Source organism: Nipponia nippon, unplaced genomic scaffold (assembly GCF_047370975.1).
Source record: "Nipponia nippon isolate SJK-2023a ecotype South Korea unplaced genomic scaffold, ASM4737097v1 scaffold_2, whole genome shotgun sequence".
In the NCBI taxonomy this organism is placed as follows: Eukaryota; Metazoa; Chordata; class Aves; order Pelecaniformes; family Threskiornithidae; genus Nipponia; species Nipponia nippon.
In genome coordinates this window covers 124,385,871-124,407,594 of record NW_028262336.1, presented here as the reverse complement: position 1 = coordinate 124,407,594, position 21,724 = coordinate 124,385,871, and the positions used below count along the sequence as shown (strand labels likewise).

General features: G+C 40.9%; 1 protein-coding gene across 11 annotated transcripts in view; it reads left to right on the top strand.

The window, feature by feature from the left end:
- DLG2 (discs large MAGUK scaffold protein 2) overlaps positions 1-21,724 on the top strand; it is a 1,061,109-nt gene that overhangs the window by 147,383 nt on the left and 892,002 nt on the right. For 6 of the 11 annotated variants that reach the window (XM_087758910.1, XM_087758908.1, XM_087758909.1 and 3 more), the window contains exon 4: positions 9,454-9,552. In XM_087758910.1, the coding sequence (XP_087615036.1) occupies positions 9,454-9,552 (99 nt within the window). Of the gene's footprint in view, positions 1-9,453; positions 9,553-16,620; positions 16,703-17,423; positions 17,899-21,724 lie in introns of those variants that run through there. The other 5 variants (XM_087758924.1, XM_087758919.1, XM_087758920.1 and 2 more) reach the window with 2 other exon arrangements.

Here is a 21,724-nt window from a genome sequence, read left to right as displayed (position 1 = left end):
CTCAAAATGGGACTGGTTTTATTTCCGCTATTGAGTAGACGGACTTAAATTCACCATTTCTGGCAAGAACGGGCATGACATTTCATCTTGAGTGAAATGTGGGTAGTTTCTGCCTCTGTAATTTCTCTGGAGGTGTGTGTAAATAGGAAGACACTGTGTGGGCCAGTGGTGGAGACAGGAGACTGGATTCTATTCTTGGATTTGCTATGGACCTGCAGTGCACCATGAGATAAATCAGAATTCAATCACATTATCTGAGCGACTTATTATTTAAATGTATTTCCTACAAGGTTATCATGCAGTACTTAGCACTGTTTGGTGTTTCTCCTATTTGTAGTTGTTATAATTGTATTATACATTTTTTTCTTACTCTAACGTATTACATATAATGTTTATAATGAGGAATAGCATGATCATAAACAAAAAGAGATATGAACCTTTTCACAGTAAAAACAGTGCTAGAGCTTGTCCTAAACTGTGTGTGATAACACATATGCACACTCTTGTTCTCCTGAGAACTAAAAGGGATACGGTCCTCTGACAGCAATTGTCATAGCTCCCTTGACCAAAGTAGCGGCTATTATAGTTAGCAGTAAATGAAGAGCTGCCCCCAAAGGCCAAGACAGTCTACAGGAGCCATTGTAATACTTCTTTTCCATCAAAAACTCTAACGTTACATTCATAAATGCCCTATTATCTCTAATCTGAGGTCACTCCGTGCCAGCTGTATGTAACAATGGTTACCAAGCAGTTCCTCATCTTGCACCTTAATATAATTGTTATTAATTAATACAGTCTCTCTCATTATGGTTGTTACAGGGAACCAGATAGAAATGCAACATCAGCAGTTAGGTAGTTGCGATTTATTTGAAATGGGTCCATTTGCGGAGGTGCAGAGCTGGGAAAGGTGAAAGGGCAGCAGCAGGCTCCGCTCTGCTGCACAGCTAGCTGGAGGTGGGAAGGAGAAAGGCCACCCTCATCTTCTCTGTTCCTCCCATCATGATACCATTTGTTTGTCTTGATTTGTGAAAAGATTTGAGCTAATTCCTTGGAGGCCCCAAGAGTTTAGGAATCAGTTCTGCTCCTGGATAAAAGTGAAGTCTAGCTCATCACATGCTACACCGTTGTGTATGGAATGTGGACAATGCTCTGTAATGTCCTCCTGGCCTGGAGAGCGCTGCAGTGGTTTACTTAAATGTTTTGCATCTCTCCAGCTATGTTTGCTGCCACTGCGGCCTCAAATCTACTATAGCTATGCACCTTTCTGAAGAGTCTAGCGCTCATTTAATTTATTTCTGGTTTTCAGGGGAAAATGCACCAACTGGGGGCTGTTACTGTGTAGGTCTCCTGTTAAGATCTTGACCTCAAGCCATATGACTAGTGTCCTGAGGGGGACCACTGAAGTAGCAGTTTGAGCTAAAGGGCTGTACATATCCTTGGGATTTCTGGCAAACCCAGCACTGAGCCCTGGAATTTGTAGTGAAATTCCCACGCTGTGCTGTGAACGTCTTTGGAAGGAAAGTATATTGGTTTCAAGAAGCATTAAATGTGAAAAGAACAATTAAAAAATACTGTGTTATTGTAGCAACTAAAGCAGTTGGGGGTTTTTTTGGTTGTTTAAAAAAAAGCTGCACTGATGCAATAAAAAAATGACACAAGAGAATAAATGTATCAAGTTGTTATGGCAACTGAAATATGTAGGTTGCAATTTATGTATTCAGAACTTCTATGTAAGTAAAATAAACATTATCCTTGCTAATTAAAATATCATGCAAATATTATTTAATTTAAAATCATTAGTCATGTTTTCTCTTACAATTAATGACTTACTTTCTGTTTTCTGTTTCCAAGTATTTGCATTTGCTTCCAGCTGTGGTCCGCTTGTATTTTCAGGGCAAGATTGTGATTTCACTAATACAGGCTTAAATGTAGAGGGACTCCTCTGAAGCTAATGGATAAAATGTACGCAGATGGGCACAAGAGGAATCAAACCATGTGCTTTAACATGTTATTCTTGCTGCAGCTAACCTTTCTGCTCGGAGGGGCTTTTGGCAGGTGTCATTGCTCCATGCTTGAAGGGACCTCCCTGCAACCACAGCTCCCTATCTTCCCCCCCAGCTTGACATAGTGCACATGGAGCTCCTTCCAGAGCCTGTTTCTGCATACAGCCTGCCCTCTTCAGCTGTAAATTTAGCTTCCAAGATGTTGTATGATAGCCAATTCTAAATGAGCATTCATTAATTATGTTCAGCCTTTTAATTTTTCTAGTCCTTTTCCTCCAGCCTTCAGGAGAATTCAGTAATAGCTTCTGCTTTATTTGAAAGAAATAGATCTTTAATATCCCAAATTACTCTTCATATTTCATCTTCTTTATGCCCAGCAAAGTGCAGACTGATGGTTGAAAGGTACAGGAATGGGGAGAATGAAGGTCAGGATCTGACTGAACCCCAGTGAGCTGAGGGAAATGCATTTACTTGTTTAAAGTTTTCATCTTATTCATTCTCATGTTCAGAGGCATCTGAACTTGCCCTATGGTGTTTGGTAACACTGTTGCAGAGAACGTTTTGGAAAATAGTCAATCAGGGTGAGAACTCAGCCATACATAAGTTAATTGTCTCCATTTCTTATGTGGATAGCTGTCTGGCATGGAGCTACAGCAAGGGTGAGTCTTTGCCTGAAAACTGTAACCCATCTGCCCACTCTCATGCTTTGAGTTTCATTCTCATGAAGCTGAACTGTCCATCATTTATCTCCTCATCCTTGCAGCAGGGTTCATCTTTGCAATGCTCTTTTTGCTCAGTTTTCCTCTTTGCCATGTGCAGCAGGTCAGCAGATCCTTCCAGCCACCAGTATTTGATGTGCCAGGTCTCAGCAGGGGAGAGACTGTACCTGAGCAACAGCTCTTGCAAGGCCTCTGGTCACTGTGCAGCACCATGGTTCTCCTCGCTGTATGCACCATTGCACTTAGCATAGTCCACCACTGTGTGACCTTAGCGACACTCTGCTCCCTGGAAAAGGAGACACACAAATGCCTTGGTTTGTACCCTAGCTTGAAAATAAAGCTCTGCATGAGTGACGCTGGAAACGGAGCCTGCATCAGCAGGATGAAACTCCTGGGTGTGTCTTCTGGTCGGTCACAAGGCTTGAGTTTGTGGAGCCAACTGACTCCAGCCAGCTTCATCTGAACTCTCTGTCCGGGAGGAGAAAAGCTGAAGCATGAGCTAGCGTCTCCTCCCTGCCTGAATTTCCTGCCTGGAAAGTCAATTGTCTTGCCCCAGACCAGAGTCACAGTGCAACTGGATAATTATGATATGGATAATCAGGCAGATCGGGTTTGAGTATAGCCTTTGTGTTAGCCCAGCCAAAGTGACTACTCCGTAACTGGTAGCTTGGGTGATAGCTGTTAGACGGGTGGTCAGATCTGTATTGGGGATGAGCAAATGTAAAGTTTGCTAGTGACGTTCTGACATCCAGAAACGCACTGAGAGCAAGACTTGCTTTCAGGAGGGTGGAGCAGCATTACATCAGATCCTGACCTTTCTGAAACACAAGCCCGCAGCCACATAGTTGTTCCTGAGCTCTAACACTCAAGTCTGTCATAAAATCTTCTGAAAGGTTGAATCCATATTAGCTAAAGTGGAATCATAAAAACCCCAGGGTAAAATAAATATTATTGTGATATTTATGCTCACTTCCAAATACAATAAATAAAAAAAAAAATTCAAACACTCGTGGTGCAATTTGTACAGTAAAATCCATGCCCAAATGTATATTTTTCTTTTCTCCATTTGCGTTTACTGGTCGTATTGGGAAGACTGGTGCAGAAGGGACCTTACGGGGTTTGGCCATAAGACCTTGTAGCAATCTGCAACATCACCCTGACTTGAGACAGCTGCAAAGACTGAGCTGATGTGATGCGGAGCAAACCTGGACATCTTCAAACAACGAACCAGAAACCCTGATGTGGAAATGCAAACAAAATCCTTTCTGAAGACTAAATAATTTGACTGGGGATACTGAACCATGCTTTTCTAAAGGGCTTCAGAAATACTTGATTAGGCACCTTCTTTTTTAAAGGATTTTGTGGACAAGAGAGTTCTGCTATATTATTTCTGGACTGAAATTTAGGCCCATCATAAGCAAATGAATCTCTGCCTGGCTTCTGTGGGATTATATGTCTGATTTTAGTTTCTAGCATGGCCTGCTCTGGGATTGTCTGAGTTTTCAGTCATCTGTGATATCGGTGAAAGTTAATTCCTGCCAAAAAAAAGGCTGAATGACATTTATTCCTGTAATAAGGACTATAAGAAGCATAGAAATAGGACTAGCAGGGTACAGAAAAAGAAAAGCACATTTTATGGTCTCTAGGATTATTTCTCTGCATGGCATTGCAGGAAAAATTCTTCAAGTTCCCAACGACATTTTGTCTCCCACAAACTGTCCAAGACGTACAACTTTTTGTAGTCCAGGATTGTCAGCAGCAGGAGCCAAAACCGAGATGCTCACAATACATTTAGGAGAGCTGTCAACTCTGCCTAGGTACAGCAAAAAGGTGCGGCCCTTGGTGGACGGATCACAGCCACAGAAGGCGTTCTTGCTGTTGCTGGCATGTAGCAAAGGATGAACTTGACTCGCGTCCAGTTTTAGTTCACACATGGCGTGAGCAGAGCACGAGCAGGGTTGGCTGTACCCTGGCGTAGAGGTGTGCTGCGTTCTTTGCTAGTGTCGGTATCCTGCTGTGCATCTCAGTTCAGCTCAGGTTGCTTCCTACTCCAACATAGCTGCTAAATGAATTAATTTACATCAGTGTCCTGTAACATGCATAATTCCAGCATATGTCATGTTGCATTTTACTTTCCCCCAGCAGCTTTTTAAATATTCTAATGATTTTTTTAAAATGCTTACTTTTGAAAAAGTTAATTAAATAAAAGCAGTATCTCTCAGCACTATATATTCCTGGGAGCATTTGATTACCAAGATGATAGATTTCCTGACAGATATTGGCATCCAAAAGTTAAAGATCACTGTTTTTTTTTATATACCTTTCCTCTCTTAATGTAAATCATTTGGGGCAAGCTGGCATTTATCTACAGGGTCTCATGGGGCTGGAGCAGAGCAACCAATTCTTGATACAAAACGCCAAAAGAGGTCTCGGATCAGCTTCTGTTTTGAATTTCTTTCTCTAAAAGCACACAGGAGAGCATTCCCTAAGCTGCCAGCTGTAGGAGAAGGTGCATTAGCTCTCTGAACCCTAAGGCAGTTGCAGATTTATTTAGGCTCATGGGCGGTAGCTCCCCCACACTCCCACTGGTGCTCCGGGTCCCTTTGCAAAGCTGATCAGCATTTTCTAGCCACAAAGTGGTATATGTGCCTTAGAAAATATCCCATACAGGTGTGTGTGTAAATAAATCCAAAGTCCTGGCAGCAACATCCAAGAGCATGGAAGAGCAATTAATGTTTGCGTGTATGGTTTTTTGGTTTTTTCGTGTTTTTTATATTCCCAACATTGGGCCTCACTCCGAGAGGTAAACGTGGTGAATATTGTGGGTGGTTACAAGTGCCCCATATTTATATGTTAGGTATAAATTCTGGAGCTAAACAATAGACTGTAGAATTCATCTGCTGTTACGGGGTTTGGCTGCTATAGGAAGACCTCCTGTAGGAAATCTTGGCAACCCCATATGCCATAATTGCCTGTGAGGGTAGATGCTCCTTCTGGCTGGAACATGCTGCCTGCTGAAAGTGGAACCACTGACAAGTCTTTCATAATGCATAACTGTACTTTGGCAAAAAAAAAAATCAGCAAGAATTTTGTTGATGGTTGACTGTGACAATTGTGCATGTCCTAATAAGCTACAGGAAAGATGTGTTATAAGCACAGAAGAGCTTTGCTGAGCACTGTTAAAATTAGATAAAATTAACAAGGTAGCTAATGTGATTACTATTTTATTAATAAACATTTAAATAATGCTGTAAGTTTGCACAATGAGAGAGACATTGCCCTGAAGAGATTGCAGTCTAAATAGTCCGTGTTAATTATAATCTAAATAGATTAGCATTAATTATACACAAAATTGCAAGATTGCTTTTCTTGTGATCTACAATTCTCATGGTTACTACCCATGTTAGCAAAATTACCAAGTGAAGTTTTAGTCTACTTTTGCAACATTTGCTTGTAAAATCTCTTTTTCTGACAACTTGAAGAGAATAAGATAACATTTTCTTTTGTGAAGAGGAAGACAGAGTTGTTCCAACTACCAGCCTTCTAGATACAGATGTCTGATAAAAAGTGTAGACTTTGGTCAGTGGTTTTAACTCAAGCTTGAAGTCATTATTTCCAGAACCTCCTACAAGGAGGTATGAGCATGGTGAACGTGCTCCACTGCATTCATACTGTGTCACCCTGGGGCTGCCATTTCTGCTTCTCATGGTGACCTGCATGGTTCAGGAATAATGAGGTGTTTCTAAAATACTCATTTTGTATGAGTAGGCAGCTTTTGGATACAAAGTTGTCCTGGTTTCGACTGGGAGAGAGTTAATTTTCTTCCAATATCTGGTATAGTGCTGTGTTTTGGATTTAGGATGAGAATAATGTTGATAACACACTGATGGTTTAGTTGTTGCTAAGTAGTGCTTACACTGGTCAAGGTCTTTTCAGCTTCCCATGCTCTGCCCAGTGCACAAGAAGCTGGGAGGGGGCCCCGCCAGGACAGCTGATCCAAACTGGCCAAAGGGCTATGCCATGCCGTATGACGTCATGCTCAGTATATAAACTAGGGGGAGTTGGCCGGGGGACAGCAATTGCTGCTTGGGGACGTGCTGGGCATTGGTTGGTGGGTGGTGAGCAGTTGCATCACTTGTTTTTCCTGGGTTTTGTTCCCTCTCTCTCATTGTTTTCCTTCTCATTACAGTTTATTATTATTATTATTTTAAAATTTTATTTTAATTATTAAACTATTCTTACCTCAATCCATGAATTTTCTTCTTTTGCTCTTCAGATTCTCTCCCCCATCCCACCTGGGGTGGGGAGGGCGAGCGAGCAGCTGTATGGGGCTTGGTTGCCAACTGGGGTTAAACCATGACAAAAGTGTACAAATAATTTTAGACAGCGTAGGCTTTTGGTCAGCCTAGGGAGGATTGTATATAATCAGGAATAAGAAAAGACTCAGATCCAAGATTGCTAGATTTTAATAAATCTATTACAACACACAGCAAGTATCCTTTTTGCCTCTTGCATTATACAGTTCTGTTTATTTCATAACACAAAAGTAAATGACTATTGGTTTTCAAATGGATTGCTAAAGTATACTTTGTTCAAGTTTGGGGACCATATATTATTCTGCTAATGCTTATTGAGCCTTAATACACTGAGACAGAGAGATGTTCCAGATTTATTACAATTACTTTTACTTGAGCTGTTTGTACCCTCCTCATGTCCTTGGTTTGCTGCTCTTCACAATTAATCTGTGACCCATTTCCCTAAGGACAACAATTGAAACATTTCATAGCATCTTATGACATTGTTTTATGTTCTTTCAAAATATTGGAGTCAGCTAATCGTGAAAAATTTGAGGAAAAAAATATGTAAAATATAAACAAACTGAAGTTCCTTATCCAATCTTGCAGCTGCACTCATTTGATAAATGCTACCATACAGTCTGTAGTTTCTGCTGAAAATTGCCAAACCCCTTTTGAGAAGTTGCAGAAGCTTAGCTCCCTTAGGATCAGGCAGAGTTTGGTCTTGATGATTAAAGCACATAAATAATATATTGATTTGCATAGTTTATATTGTTGCCTGTAAATAATAACAATGGAAAACACTTATGTCAGGTATTTAAAGAAAGCAAAAATTACATGAAAATTTTTATGCTTGCTTTTTGCTCCTTCTAAAACCGATTTTCCCTTCCTGAAAGAAACGCTTAGGGAGTTGCTTGGATTTTCTGTAGGCTCTGAGGCACGACCTGGGTTCAGTTCCTTGCTCTCCTGCATAATTTTGGCCTGGTTGCCTTGCTATTCCTTCCTCCCTTCCAGATTGCAAACAAGGGATATGCAACACCCTCCGGTGATAAGAAACAAGACGAAGGAATGCATGGTTCTCCGAGCGTGTTAGAGAAGCTAAAACTTTAGAGAGGACACGCATGGAGTCCTGTGTGCTCAGCCCCATGTAGTGCTGAGCTGCTGGGCCTGATCCAACATTTAAACACATTCTTAACTGGAGCACAAGACCAATGCCATTGGTTCCAGTGAAGTTAAAAGCACGTGCCTAAGTAGTTGGCTGGGTTGGGGCCAGCATTCAGTTTTTTGCTGGATGGAGCCCTAAATAAACAATCTAGTATCAGAGGAGAAAACATTTGCACATGTGGATGTGATTTGGCTGTTTCTGTGGCACTGGCTTGTTGTTTTCTAAGTTGTGCTGGCAATGGTTTGTCTACTTAAAATGCTAACAATTTCTTGCCTCTTGTGTTAAAATTGACTGCACTCCTGGTGCACAGGCTAAAAAAGGATGGGTTTAAATCACTCACAGAGTCTGTGATGCTCAGCGCCGACAGATACAAGACACTGTACTCTGTTTGAATTCACTCTGTTTTCCTGTTCGTGCTCTTGCAAAGTGCCCAGAAATTTTCTGAGAGTGGAGTTAGTGGCAGTCATCATGTTTCATTCAAAAGCTAACTCTTTGAGCACATTTTTGCAGGGCAGAGCATTGTAAACAGACATGTAATTTGTAATATTTATTGTCTTAATATAAAATCTACAATAATGTATTAGATTTCCAGCAGGAAAATTGAAAAAACAAATATAGTCTTTTACTATATCTTCTATTAAAGATATTATTTGAAAAAATGCTGTGCGTTTTATGAGGGTTTTCTGTAAGGAATATAAGATTGAAATCTGTGTAAAGGAAGGAAAGGTAACAAAAAAGAGCATTTGAATTTAAAAGATTTGCAAATATGGCTACTACACAAGCATGAAACCCTTTCAAAAATATGTCACTTAGGAGAATGTAATGAATTAGAAATGAGAAAACAAACCAGGTAATTCAGCTGGTGCTGTAAGGAGATCTATTCCTGCAGCTACTCCAGATGAGAACCCCATTACCGTCCGTGGGATTTTTTGGCAGGGCATTGATTCCTTCCTTATCTCTATGTTTTGGTGCTGAGAGCTGCAGAGCACCTTGAATGCCTTCTGAAGTCAACCACAGATTATGATAAGCATCATCTTGTAGATTTAGCCTATTAAGACTTTCACAGACTTCCACGAGAGTGGCTATAAGATTAAATCCAGAAAATTTTTGCATAACAAAACATTGAGGTGAAAATCTTGTGTATGAGCCATGTGATATTTATCTGAATTCAGGCTACCCTTCTGTATGTGCATGCTAGTCTTTACATTTAAGGGTAATAGAATTATAGTGCACATCTCAGCTACTTCATTTGATTTTTTTCCCCTCTTTAGTCTGCAGCTTCCAATGGATCAGAAGGATCTGGACAATGTGGTGAACATGATAAGGAGAACAAGACTTTTGAAAATTTTGTGGTAGACATGAAGACAAAGGTATGGTCCACTCTTACGTGACGGAGAATGAAATCCTTATTTAGCTGAGTTTTGCTGGAGGTGAAATGTGTAGAATATATTGCATTTGAGCTCCTGCAGTCAATTTTTTTGCTGCTTAATGACTGCATGTACACTGCCACATTCAAATGAGGCTTATGGCTGCAATTTATTGCTGTATGTTACTAGCCCTGCGCATTTTATGCTGTCCTAGGCAGGATTTATTTTTTATTTTTATGTAAAAGTGTTGTTAATATCGGTGATGGTTCTACAGGATTGCTGATCTCTAGATGTTTTCATTTCAGTGTATTTTTGAAGTCCAAGGTGTTGCACAGTTAGTAAATTTTGTTCAACGTGTTTTCACTGTCTCGGTGTACGTTGTAGTTTATTTTTGGTCTGGAGTCAGTATGGAAGAATATGAATATCAGTGAAGTGATGATTTCTGTATGGGCAGTCTAATGATACCTGCCATAAAACTGTGCTGAATAATACACGAAGCAATGTGACTTCATGGCTGTGGTAAGGGGGTATGTTACAGTTCTCTTTTAACAGTCCTGCTGCTTGAATGGTGAAGTTATAAGTGTTTCATTATAATATCTCCATTATTTTCATAGGTTCACAACTTGGCTGGAACAATTCTCTTGGGCTTAGAGATTATTATGTAGAGTTTCAGCCTTGAAGTCATTGTGTATTTTTTCGTTTCCAAGTGAAAGACAATTATTAAGTTTTCTTTTAAAGTTAGCAAGCTGGAAGCATGATGAAAAGAAAACGGACGTTAACTGAGTTGGCATGCTTATGTGATACCTTGTGGACTTTAGTAAAAGTTGTTTCTAACAGTGGAAACTTGCAGATTATTCCTTTTATCTAAGGCTTTTCCATGGGCTTTGTTTACATTTCTAGATCAATTTCTCTGTTAATTTTTCGAGATCTAAAGAACTAATTGTCTAGCATGACATTCTGAGTTTCTTGTGTTACTGTGTTCCCGGTTGATCAGAAAAACTTTGGTACCGTATAGGACCACAGTGTTACTTGAGAGTTGAAATACAAGAGCATGTATACTCATTGAAATTTGACCCTATATTTATGGAAGAAATTATTTCCCCAAAGCAAGGAATTAGCAAAAACTTGATATATGCACTAAGTACACTGTGTCTGTGAGGATATTGTAGAAATCATAGGATGTAGTGGATCTCAGCCCAATTTCACAACATCATTTCCAGTATGAATGGCCAACTGAACAATGCACCATCTTCCATACGTAGAGTCATGATACTGCAAACTCCTGGACTCAGTGTTTCTCCATCAGCAATTCTACATACTCCATTTTTATGCTGTTTGTAGCTCTCTGGCACAAAGCATATATGAGAGTAAACTCCAAAAATTGGCAATTCCGTTGCCAGCCTCTAAGACATTCAGAGCTGTGAGTGGTATTTTCTTCAGTTCCCAGTACCATGGGATAGCAGATAGCAGATGTTTTGTTTTTATTTCCTGGAACTTGTGGTTTAGTGTGTCAGTTCATTTGAGAGAGTCATTTTGTCTGATTTCTTTTTCAAGTGACTGTGCTTGAGTGTCAGTGGCACGCTGCTATGACAATGACACATAGCTATTTAGGACTGGCTACATGTTTAAACATATGCATCAGAGCTTTTCAGTTGCTGATGATCAATTGGTTGTTAGATTTACTTCCTCAGGCAGAATGTTCAAGAATGAGAATGAACTCTTCATTCACTGGGGATCTTGAGAGCTAAGAGCCACTTCAGGACATATTGCCCTTGAGTACCGCGTGTTTCTATTGCAGAGCGTCGCAGCCCACATGAAGCCGGTGGAGCATTTGTAACTGAAGCACTTCTGTTTCATTCTGAATAAGGGATTTGTGGGAAGCAAGAGAAAACAATTATGGCTTTGTATGGGAAATAATAGATACACAAAACATTAGGCAAAGTTTTAAATTAACGAAGGTTGCAGAGCTTTCAAAAGGCTAGCATATCTAAGACCCTTCAGAGCTGTAGGATGGCTCAAAGACGTTTCCCCATCCTCTGTTCCACACCCTGTGATTATGAATGTGCGCTTTCTACAACCCTACAAGTCATACTCTGTTCCCTGCTTGCCTCGCCCTCTTCTCATAGGGCTCATAAGCTGGTGAGTTTGTGGGAATGAGACTACTAGAGAGGTTGCACAGTCTCCATCTTTGGAGATTTTCAAGACCAGACTGGATAACGGCCTGAATAACCTGATCAGACCTCACTGCTGAACCTACTTTGAGTGGGAGGTTGGAATGAAGACCTCCTCAGGTCCTTTCCATTGTCACTTATCCTGTGATCCTTTGATTACATTGGATCGTGGAGAGGAAGGGGGGCAACCACCCTGCTGTCTTGCTGAGCACCCTCAGAGGCAAATGACTTTACGCATCACCGGGTGCAGCAGCCAAGGGCCAGGTATTGCAAACAGGGCCCGAGAAGTGCATGTTGTCTATTAAAAAAACAAAAATAGCTTTTTTTCTTGCTTTTGAGTGTTGGGGCAGTGCTTGACTAAAGTGGTGTAAGCTCCCACATACTGAATAAAAGGATGGTAAGCTGGGCATGTGCTTGGGGCAGGAAGAGAGGGGATCCCCTCCACAGCTGTGAAGCAGAAAACAAACTTTTCTGTGGCTGTTGAGCCTGGGGCCACCGTGGCCACTTGGGTGCGGAGTCCTTGTGATGAAGGAGTGGAGCTGCCTCTTCAGCCTTCACTTCTCCCCGCGCCCATTTTACATCTACCTGCAGGGCTCAGAGCGGCAAGGTCTGTGCTACCCTATGGATCAGAAAATTGTCTTTTTCTTTTTTTTGAGAAAGCTACCAGCCAGAGAAATTGGTCAGGCCTCCAACATTGATTGTGCTAAACAGCAATGAAATTTGCCATGCATGGGAAAAGGCAATGATTCTTGTTATAGCTTTTGCCTGAGACTCTCATGGGCCTGAGGCCAGTTGCAGAGCTGTTGCTGTTAGGGCTGCTGCAGTCAGGAGGGGCAGAATTGCTAATTTGTTGATCTTTAAATTAACACCAGCACTCATGGGCTTCTGGTTCAGTCTGGGAACTGCATTAAAATTCTTAGCGACTAAGGTATACAGAACTTCACACCTTCTGAAATTTGTATTAACTTCTCTTCCTGGCTGAAGCAGGATTTATTCTGACATTTCATCTGCAATATAGCTTTTAACTACATATCCAGGATCTGCAAGATTAGTAGCTTCTCATTTTTTGTTTTTTGTGTAGCACAAAACGGCCCTAATAAAGAGGCTGTCTCATGAGATTTTCCCTTCTAGCATATAATTACTCAACTCGTATCCCAGTGTTAACCTGCTAACTAACCAATTGTGATGCACAGCAACCTAGCTGGAACTGGGCTCAAGTGGTATAAATGAGCTCTGACCATAAACACGCAAGTTCACAACTACATCAATTGCCCTCTTGGAAGAGATGTAATCAGTAAAGTATTTATTTGTAGCTTGTTTGAGTGCGATATAGGACCTGAAAAGAATCATAGAATCATACATGGCTTTGGGATGGAAGTGACCTTTAAAGGTCATCTAGTCCATCCCCCCTGCAATTGTCGGAGACATCTTCAACTAGATCAGGTTGCTCAGAGCCCCATCCAGCCTGGCCTTGAATGTTTCCAAGGATGGGGCATCTCCCACCTCTCTGGGCAACCCGTTCCAGTGTTTCACCACGCTCATCATGAAAAATTTTTTCCTTGTGTTCACTCTAAATCTCCCCTCCTTTAGTTTAAAACCATTACCCCTTGTTCTGTCACAGCAGGCCTTGCTAAAAAGACTATCCCCATCTTTCTTGTAGGCCCCCTTTAGGTACTGGAAGGCTGCAATAAGGTCTCCCCACAGCCTTCTTTTCTCCAGGCTGAACAGCCCCAGCTCTCTCAGCCTTTCCTCATAGCAGAGGTGCTCCATCCCTCTGATGACTTTTGTGCCCCTCCTCTGGCCCCTCTCCAACAGGTCCATGTCCTTCCTGTGCTGAGGACCCCAGAGCTGGACGCAGGGCTCCAGGGGGGGTCTCACCAGAGCAAAGCAGAGGGGCAGAATCCCCTCCCTCGCCCTGCTGGCCACGCTGTGGGTGATGCTGCCCAGGATACGGTTGGCTTTCTGGGCTGTGCGAGCACATTGCCGGCTCATGTCCAGCTTTTCATCCACCAGTACCCCCAAGTCCTTCTCCTCAGGGCTGCTCTCAATCCCTTCAAGAAGAAAGAGAATATAACCCCATGTGAAAGACTGGCAATTTAATACCATCAACACGTACTCCATAGTACACAATTTAAGATACATGAGGAGTAAATAAATCATTCTCCACATTTGTAAGAGGATGTGTGTGTTTATGTGTTCTCTGTGTAGGTGCATAGAGCTCTAAATAGTCACTGGCTAAATTTTGCAAGATGCTGACATTACTGATGCTGTGTTAGCAGTCCAGTAGATGTCTCCTTTCTTAGTGTCTACTCCAAAACTTGCAGACCTAGTACTCTTTTTTTCCTAATTTCTACTGTTTGAATTAGAGATAATAATGAAGCAGTTTTGCTTTTTTTAAAGAATCTCTTTCTCTTTACTTTTTTTGCTCTATAATATTTGGGTTTCAAAAGAATTTAAGAAATGTTTAAAAAGGTGTGTCATGAGAGATTTAAAAAAACCCATAGAATCCTTCCTATTGGTTTTAGTTTTTACAGAAGCTTGCTTTTACAAATATTCAGTTCAGCTGGATGTTGCAGGCTCTGATTCTAAATATAACTGCCTAATTAAACCCTATGCGTTGCTTATCCAAGTGGAAGTACCTGGATACAGCAAAGATTTTAATGCCAGAAAGGAGCATTAAATTGTCCAGTCTAAACTACTGCATTATACAGACCATCACATTTCACCTGCTCACCTCATATTTTTTGGTTTTGTATGACTTAAAAATAGACACCTTGGTAAAATCAGAGGAGAAGGAAGCAGTCACCTGGGTAAGTGGTTTTCACATGGTGGTCTGCAGAGCCACTGGTATCACAGTGGGAAATATTTGTTATTCTTCCTGTATTAAGGCATCCCGAGAGTCAGAGCTCATTGCAGAAGATATTTTTGACCATCTAAATCAACTATGAGCAACTATAAACCATCTCTTTTCACCCCAGATGGCTGCTTCTTAATTTGTTTGGTTTTTGGGTCAAGTCTTTCTATAGTAGATTTCAAACATGATCGTATGTACAGGTAACATAAAGGCTGGAAAAGCAGATGAAAAAATAGAACTAAGCAGCAACATGACCTGCAGAAATTAGAGCAGAAGGAGATGTTGCTAATGAAGGGTAAAGCAGTGCCAAGGATTTGAAAATCTTATGCTTGGGGAGAAAAAATGAATGGAAAAAGTATCTAGTTGGAGGAATTAAATGGAGCAGCTCAGCCTCTTTTTTGGGTTTGGGATGCGTAGTTAATGAAAATGAGGAACTGTATACTTGGGAGAAACACTGAAAACCCATTGACAGTCATCTGTTCCCATACTGCAGCCCTGACTTTGTCATCGATAGATGTCTGTTAGAAGCTATGACCAGGAGCCCTGGCACACAAAATGAGCCCGTGGAAGGATGGAGCTGGGGTCTGTGTCCTCAAAAGCATGGCTCTTCTGTCTGGGGCTGCAGGAGATTCTGAGGGTAAAAAGTAGGTGGCTGTATTTCTGAGACCGTTCTGCTCAATGATGCACTAAGCTTGCGTAGCACATGGGCAAATCCTATGCTGTTAAATGCTCATTGGTGCATTTTATGGAAGGAGGTGACACTCAAAAATTGGAGGAGAGCAGGAGGAAACTTTGACACTGATGGAGCCTGATTTTCCCAGACACACACGAGTCATGTTGTTCACATAAACAGCCTCAAAGGGTTCAAACCCTCTGTTTTTCATAGAAACTGTAAACAGGATCACGAATTCACTGGGACCGGCTCACAGGAGTAGAGTTACTTGCAAGTAGAAGCATTTACAGATCATGCACTTGGAGACCAATTTCAAAATATATCCCCATATGCCAGTTTCAAGTATGATATGAAATTTTACAGCCAAGTCATTAGGTAATTATATGTATGGAAATGTTTCACACCTTACTAGATCAGCTTGAATCTACCAATTGGAAGGGAACGAACTGTTGGATGTTTTACATCTAAGTGTTAAAATATCTCCTGATTTTAGAGTTGACTGAATTCCCTTCTACCCTATCATGCTTAGAGCAGAAGCATGGCTTAGTTTAGACTGTCTTAATGGGTTAATTTGTACTTAAGTAGGTGGTTAATTGGTTCTTACTTCAAGGATGTTTGAAAAGTTCCCTGTTTCATATAATCTGTAGTTCAATAAACTTGCCTGAATGTTTGGCTACGGGACTAAACCTCAGTAGGGAGAAAACATGCAGGTTCCAGTGCAGCCTGTAAACAGAAATGAAGTTTGTTTTGTGCACATGTGGTTGCTCAGAGTGAGTTAAAGTTTTAGACACAGTCGTAAATGCTCTGGAGACTTTAAGATGTTACATCCACCAAGACTTTAGTAGTTGGGGGAGGGTTGGTTGCTCTCTGACCACATATATGATTCACTATGGATTTTGTAACTTTGGTAGCAGTGACCTCATTTTGGCAAAATAACGTGTGTCATTTACTGAGCCTCTTGCTGCTTTAGCAATCACAAGAGTATTAGAGTTATAACCTAAGTAATTTATGGAAGAGAGATGACTCTTAAATATCCTTTTATTTTCTTGGAAAGGCTTATTTTATTGAAAACATATTTTAGCTCTGAGTGCGAATGAGAGATCCTCAGCAAAGCACCCAGGGGGAATTGTGCTGTCCAGTGTGTTGAAAAGGTGAATTGTAATGTATGGGTGTCTAGACGTTTCCTCTTGTTGCTGTCAACAGTCCAGTTGGCTGTATTTTTTTTTTCCAGTGAATAGGAGCATTGATTTTCCTCTCTCTTTGGCCAGAGCTTTCATTTTACATATCTTTCCCCTTCTGTGTCTCTTTCCCTCCCTCTTTCTTCTCCCTCTCTCTCTCTTCCTCTATCTGTAAGAGAGAGAAGACTTTAAGAGCTGACAGCGAGCTTTCTAACTCAGAATGATTCATGTAAGACACCTGAAAGGCAAGCTCTGCACCAGCATCACTGCAAGAAAGGTAGGGCTTTGGGGGGCTAAACAGTCTGTAAAACTCTGAGCAAAGCATAGAGAACAAGAGGTAAATAGCTTAAGTCTGCAGATCTGTCAAAGATGCAGAAAAAAGTTTGGGAGAGAACTTAAGGAGTTTTTAAGCTCTGTTTTTCGGGGTGCATTCTTTTAATTAAAACTTTGATGTATTTTTCATAATTGGAAAAAAAATATGCCCCTCTGTTGCTTTGAATAATGTATATAACGTGGGTTTTTTTCTGCGGATGATTGATAAACTTTAATTATATCGCTGTTGTGCTTCACAGACTGGCGTGCATGTGTAAATATGCAATTCCCTTTTTTTCCCCCCGACTGATTATTTTCTGTTATACTTTCTGAAAGTTCACCTTATCCAGCTGTTATTTATATTCACTTCCTGAATCCGAGTCTGACCTAGTAATTCTGAGTGATTGTAGATGTGACGCATGAGCTCTCACACACACCTTAATGTTTCGATCATGCACTTCAAGCAGTATGCGTCTGTAGGAATCATGCTCTTAATAAAAACCCTTACAACCCAAAGCAGTTGTTTTGGCAGAGAAATGACAGCGCTGTGATAGATGGGCCCGATAGTTGTGTGTGTTGTGCTTGCTCGGAGTTAGTAGAAAAGAGGAGGGAGAGAGCGAGCGAGAGGGGGGAGAAAAAAAAAGACAGGGAAGGAGAGAGCGAGAGGGAGAGAGATTGAGAGAGAGAGAGAGAGAGAGAGAGAGACTTGGCAAAGGAAATCTTATGGGTATACTGAAACAGCAGATCAGAATTGTGAAACCAGAGCCAGGGCTGAAATGTGATGCTTTTGCTCTTTTGTGCTTGTTGTGGTTCTCATCTTCCCATTTAGAAGGCTGCATACCATTCAACAGAATATTTTGATCACAGATTGAACAATGCAGCAATCAAGCCTGATAAGCCACCTGGAAGTTTTGCTTGAGACGATTTCTAGTGGGTTTTCTGATCCCTGTGAGCATCATGACTGCCTTTAGCATTGTGGAGGAGGACTCGAGTTTCTTATGAGGGCCCCACTTGGAAAAGCAGGCTGTGCAGATTCAAGCCTCCGGTTCTGTTCATGCTGTTCAAAAGCCTTTCCTCACCCTTGCTGATTTGTTTTTATGATTTACATACACTCCTGTGGAGATTTACAGAATGGATTGTCTGTGCATTGTCACGACCAAGGTAGGACTGGAAACATTGCTGTTATGTGTACATATTTCTCTGCTATTTTTCTGTTCCTGTAATTAAATAGATTGAGCATGTACTGTGTCAGGTTGCAAGATAAAGTGATACATAAGCTTTGCTTCAATGAGCATTTTGTTCTCTTTTTCTGTAGATTATGTAGTTTGTTTCTATATCACTTCCTAAATGATATGTAATTTACTTATTTTTACTAGCAAAAGGAAAATGATTTCATATTTTATCTTAGCCTATGCTTGTGTCTATTAATATCTCTAGCTTCTAGAGCGCTTTCAGAATACATGCTATATTGCACATATTTTCTCAGTTTATCAGTTTATTCTGTAAACTAAAGAATAAAAAAAAAAATCAGGGGCATTAGATGGGTCCTAGGATTTTAAAGAGGCCAATCAGATGTAGTGTAGATAGTCATGATGCTTCTGATTGGCGAGATGCAAGTTTCTTGTGGCTTATTGTGGCTCTTTTGGGGAAAAACATAGCTTACTTTGCATCTCTAGGCCTGAAAAATAAAAATGCCTTGGTCCTAATTCAGCACTCTTATACTGATGTGAGATCTAACCTGACTGTTTGGGAATGGTCCTTCTAAATAATTCTCTCCAAACGTGCACGTAAACCATTTTTTATCCACATCAATGGTGGCAGGCTAAGTACTTTGGGGTTAAGGACACAGCCGCGTTAAGGACAATTCCCAACTTAAAGCTCTAGTGTAGGGATAAGCTGAACGATTCTTTGAGATGTCCTCAAACTTGGCAAACTAACTGAATTTTAAATGACAGGAGATAATCAGGGAACTCCCTTTCTGTTGCTACAGGACAGGTAGCTCACCACATGTTTGTAACTGCATTTGCACATGGTGACAATATTTATAAGGAGCAGTTACTGGGGGAAGTCTGGACATTGGGGTTCAGCACAGCCACTCCCCGTTCTGGTTTATTTTTGATGAATTTCATAATTTCTGTAGGATTTGCAAAATGCCTGGGGTAGCCAGAACACCTGAAGGCTATGTAAAATGATAAGGCAAACCAATGGTTAGCACTGCTGTCATCATTGCTGTCATTTTTTGTGTGATGGCCATGGAAAATGGGGACACCCATCTGTGACATGGAGAAGGGCAGGAGGAGACACCCCAGGCACCCCTGGGCAGCAGTGAGGGGTGGCGGGTGGCTGCCGCAGAGAGTAGGGAGCATGGCAGAGTTGCAGAAACATATGTGAGCTGTCATTCCCATCTTGCCTGTGGAGAAACCCATATGGGGAAAGAACAGGAGGTGAATGAGGCCACAGCAATCCTCCTTCTGCGGCCTCATTCACCTCCTGTGCTTTCCAGGTCCTTCTGGCTCCCACAAGCTGTGCTGGATCTGAGACTACATTGTCAACCTGCGCTGGAGTAGAGCGGAGGCACCCACAGGTGCCCGTTGATGCAATACTGGTGAAAAGCGCTCAGCAGCGGTGGTGCAGCACCACTGAACAAAGCCTGGATGCAGGATCATGATAAACATCCAGTTTCTACTCCCTGATGTTGCTTTCCAATAGAAAATAAGCAGGAAGGTTGAAAAGACAGCTGTGATTAGCTCCACTTCTGGGTGTCCGGTGGTATGGTGGGGACCAGAAATTGCAACCATCTTTGGCCTTGAGAGTTTGGCAAGGAGGTGTGTAGTAACTGGATTTGGGTCAGGGGAACAAGTCTGCTTCTCAGGTGGTATAACTGGGAGAAGAACGTGGCCCAGTGCCTTTTTTTATACACCAGGAGACACTGCTTTATTTATTTTATGAATTGGTGATGAATGTTTCCACTAACATTTTCCCAGGGCCTTCCGGGCAATAACAAATGTAGACTCACCATCATCTCGCTACTGCCGTTGCTCTGAGCAGGGCTCCCAACTCCATCTACACACAACATTTTTCTTCCCATCTCTTCTGTTTTTTGGATCTGCTGCTAAATGGCTGAAATGATCTGAAAGTCAAGCATATGAGCCTCAAATATTCAACTCCAGATATTCAGTCTTTGCTGCCAGCTTTGATGCTGGAATGAGATAAAATTGTGAATTGTAGGTGACCTGCTGTTTGGATGCATGTGGGAACACCATATTAACATATGTAATTGAGCTGAATAATGGCAAAAATGTAGTTTCAGAACACTTTCATATTGCAAAGGTTTGAAGCCAAATAAATTACAGTTGATTTCCTCATCTTGTTTTGGTGCCATATTTAAATAGCTGCACCAGTGATGTTATATTGTATTGATCCATAATCTGCTCTTACTTGCTTTATTGTGCACTGGAGTAACTCCACTTCCTTTAAACCTACAAAATTTTTATGGCATCTGTTTATGGCAATTTTCACCAATATAATAAGAACGGAGCTTTTTCAGAACATTTGAGATTTTTTAAAAATTCACTTCAGTAAGTATGAATTCTACAGAGCAACAGTATGGTCATTTTGGCCTCAAATCTGGTAATTATCCTTATTTGAATATCCATTTGCCTAATTTGTTCAAATAATTGCCATTCTCATTTTTGGAAAAGTGGATCTTAATGTCAAGAGGGAGTAAATACATCAGTTCTATTCTTCAGATCTTATAAATAATAAAAAGGGAGTAAAAGATGAATGCTATTTAAACTGCAAACGATGAACACTGTTTAAAAAGTTGACATTTTTAACACATGGTCATTAAATTTAGTCTGGAATTTGCAGTATGTCCAGTCTATAGAAAAAGACATAAATGTTGTGGTGGAGTGAATATGCCCTTGCAGATTATGTACAATGGACCTAAAGACCCTGCTTTGAACCCTATATGGTGAAAGACGCCATCCAATAAAATTAATTTCTGATTTACCTTGCCAAATCTTAAATCTTACTGACATTATTTTTTCAGCCAAAATGTAGGATAGGTTTAAGATAGATTTAAGATATTAATTTGTACAGATTCTTCCTCTCCTTTTTTATTTCCTTCATATGTTTCCATACATTTCTGAACCCAGGACTGAGGAAATACTGAATCAGTAAAGGAGGACTTCTTATGGTCTCCTAGTTTATTTTAATTGATCGTGTTCCCAGCGTAGCTTCTTTCTTTTACTGTCGCATAAAGCACGTTAATTTGTGGCATTATTTTATCATTAGGAGGAATTCAGTACAAATGAAAGCTTAGGTCAAGATTCCATGCCAGCGGGAGCACCAGGAGCTTTTGAAAAGGAAGAACATCCCCACTGTGCCTCCCAATAGGCAGAGGCAACGTGCTGTCCTCTCCCCTAGCTATCAGCTCTCCTTCCATCCTTCTGCCTTTTACAGAATTATGAATACCTCAGTAGCTGCTGCTGGTGAAAAAGAAAATAGGTAGCTCTGTGTTGCCCAACAAGATTCACCATAACAGGGGATGCTTCACTGAACCCCCCAGTACTTGGTGTCAGGTGGCTTAGATAAGATAATCAGCTTTCACTGGAGAAAAAAAAAAACACAAAAGTTTTTGGCCCTTGTTGCTACAAAGGAGAGCGTATAGGTGGAAACTCTAAAGGTTTAAAACCTTTGATGAAGGGTAAACCAAATGCATTTTTCTTTTTTAAATCTCATGATTTCAAGCTGTCAGATTCAGGCTTTTTGATACTTGCAGCTGGCAATCACAGCACCGAAAAAAAAAGAGAATTGAATAATACCACAAGTGGCCATCCAGTCCTCTGTCACAAGCAGGGCTAGCTAAAGACCTCCTAGGACAGAGATTTTAAAACTTCCTGGGAAATCTCATCTGTTGTTTTATTATCCTTAACATTAGTAATGACACTAAGAACTGTCAATGTTTGTCGCCACTGATGTCACC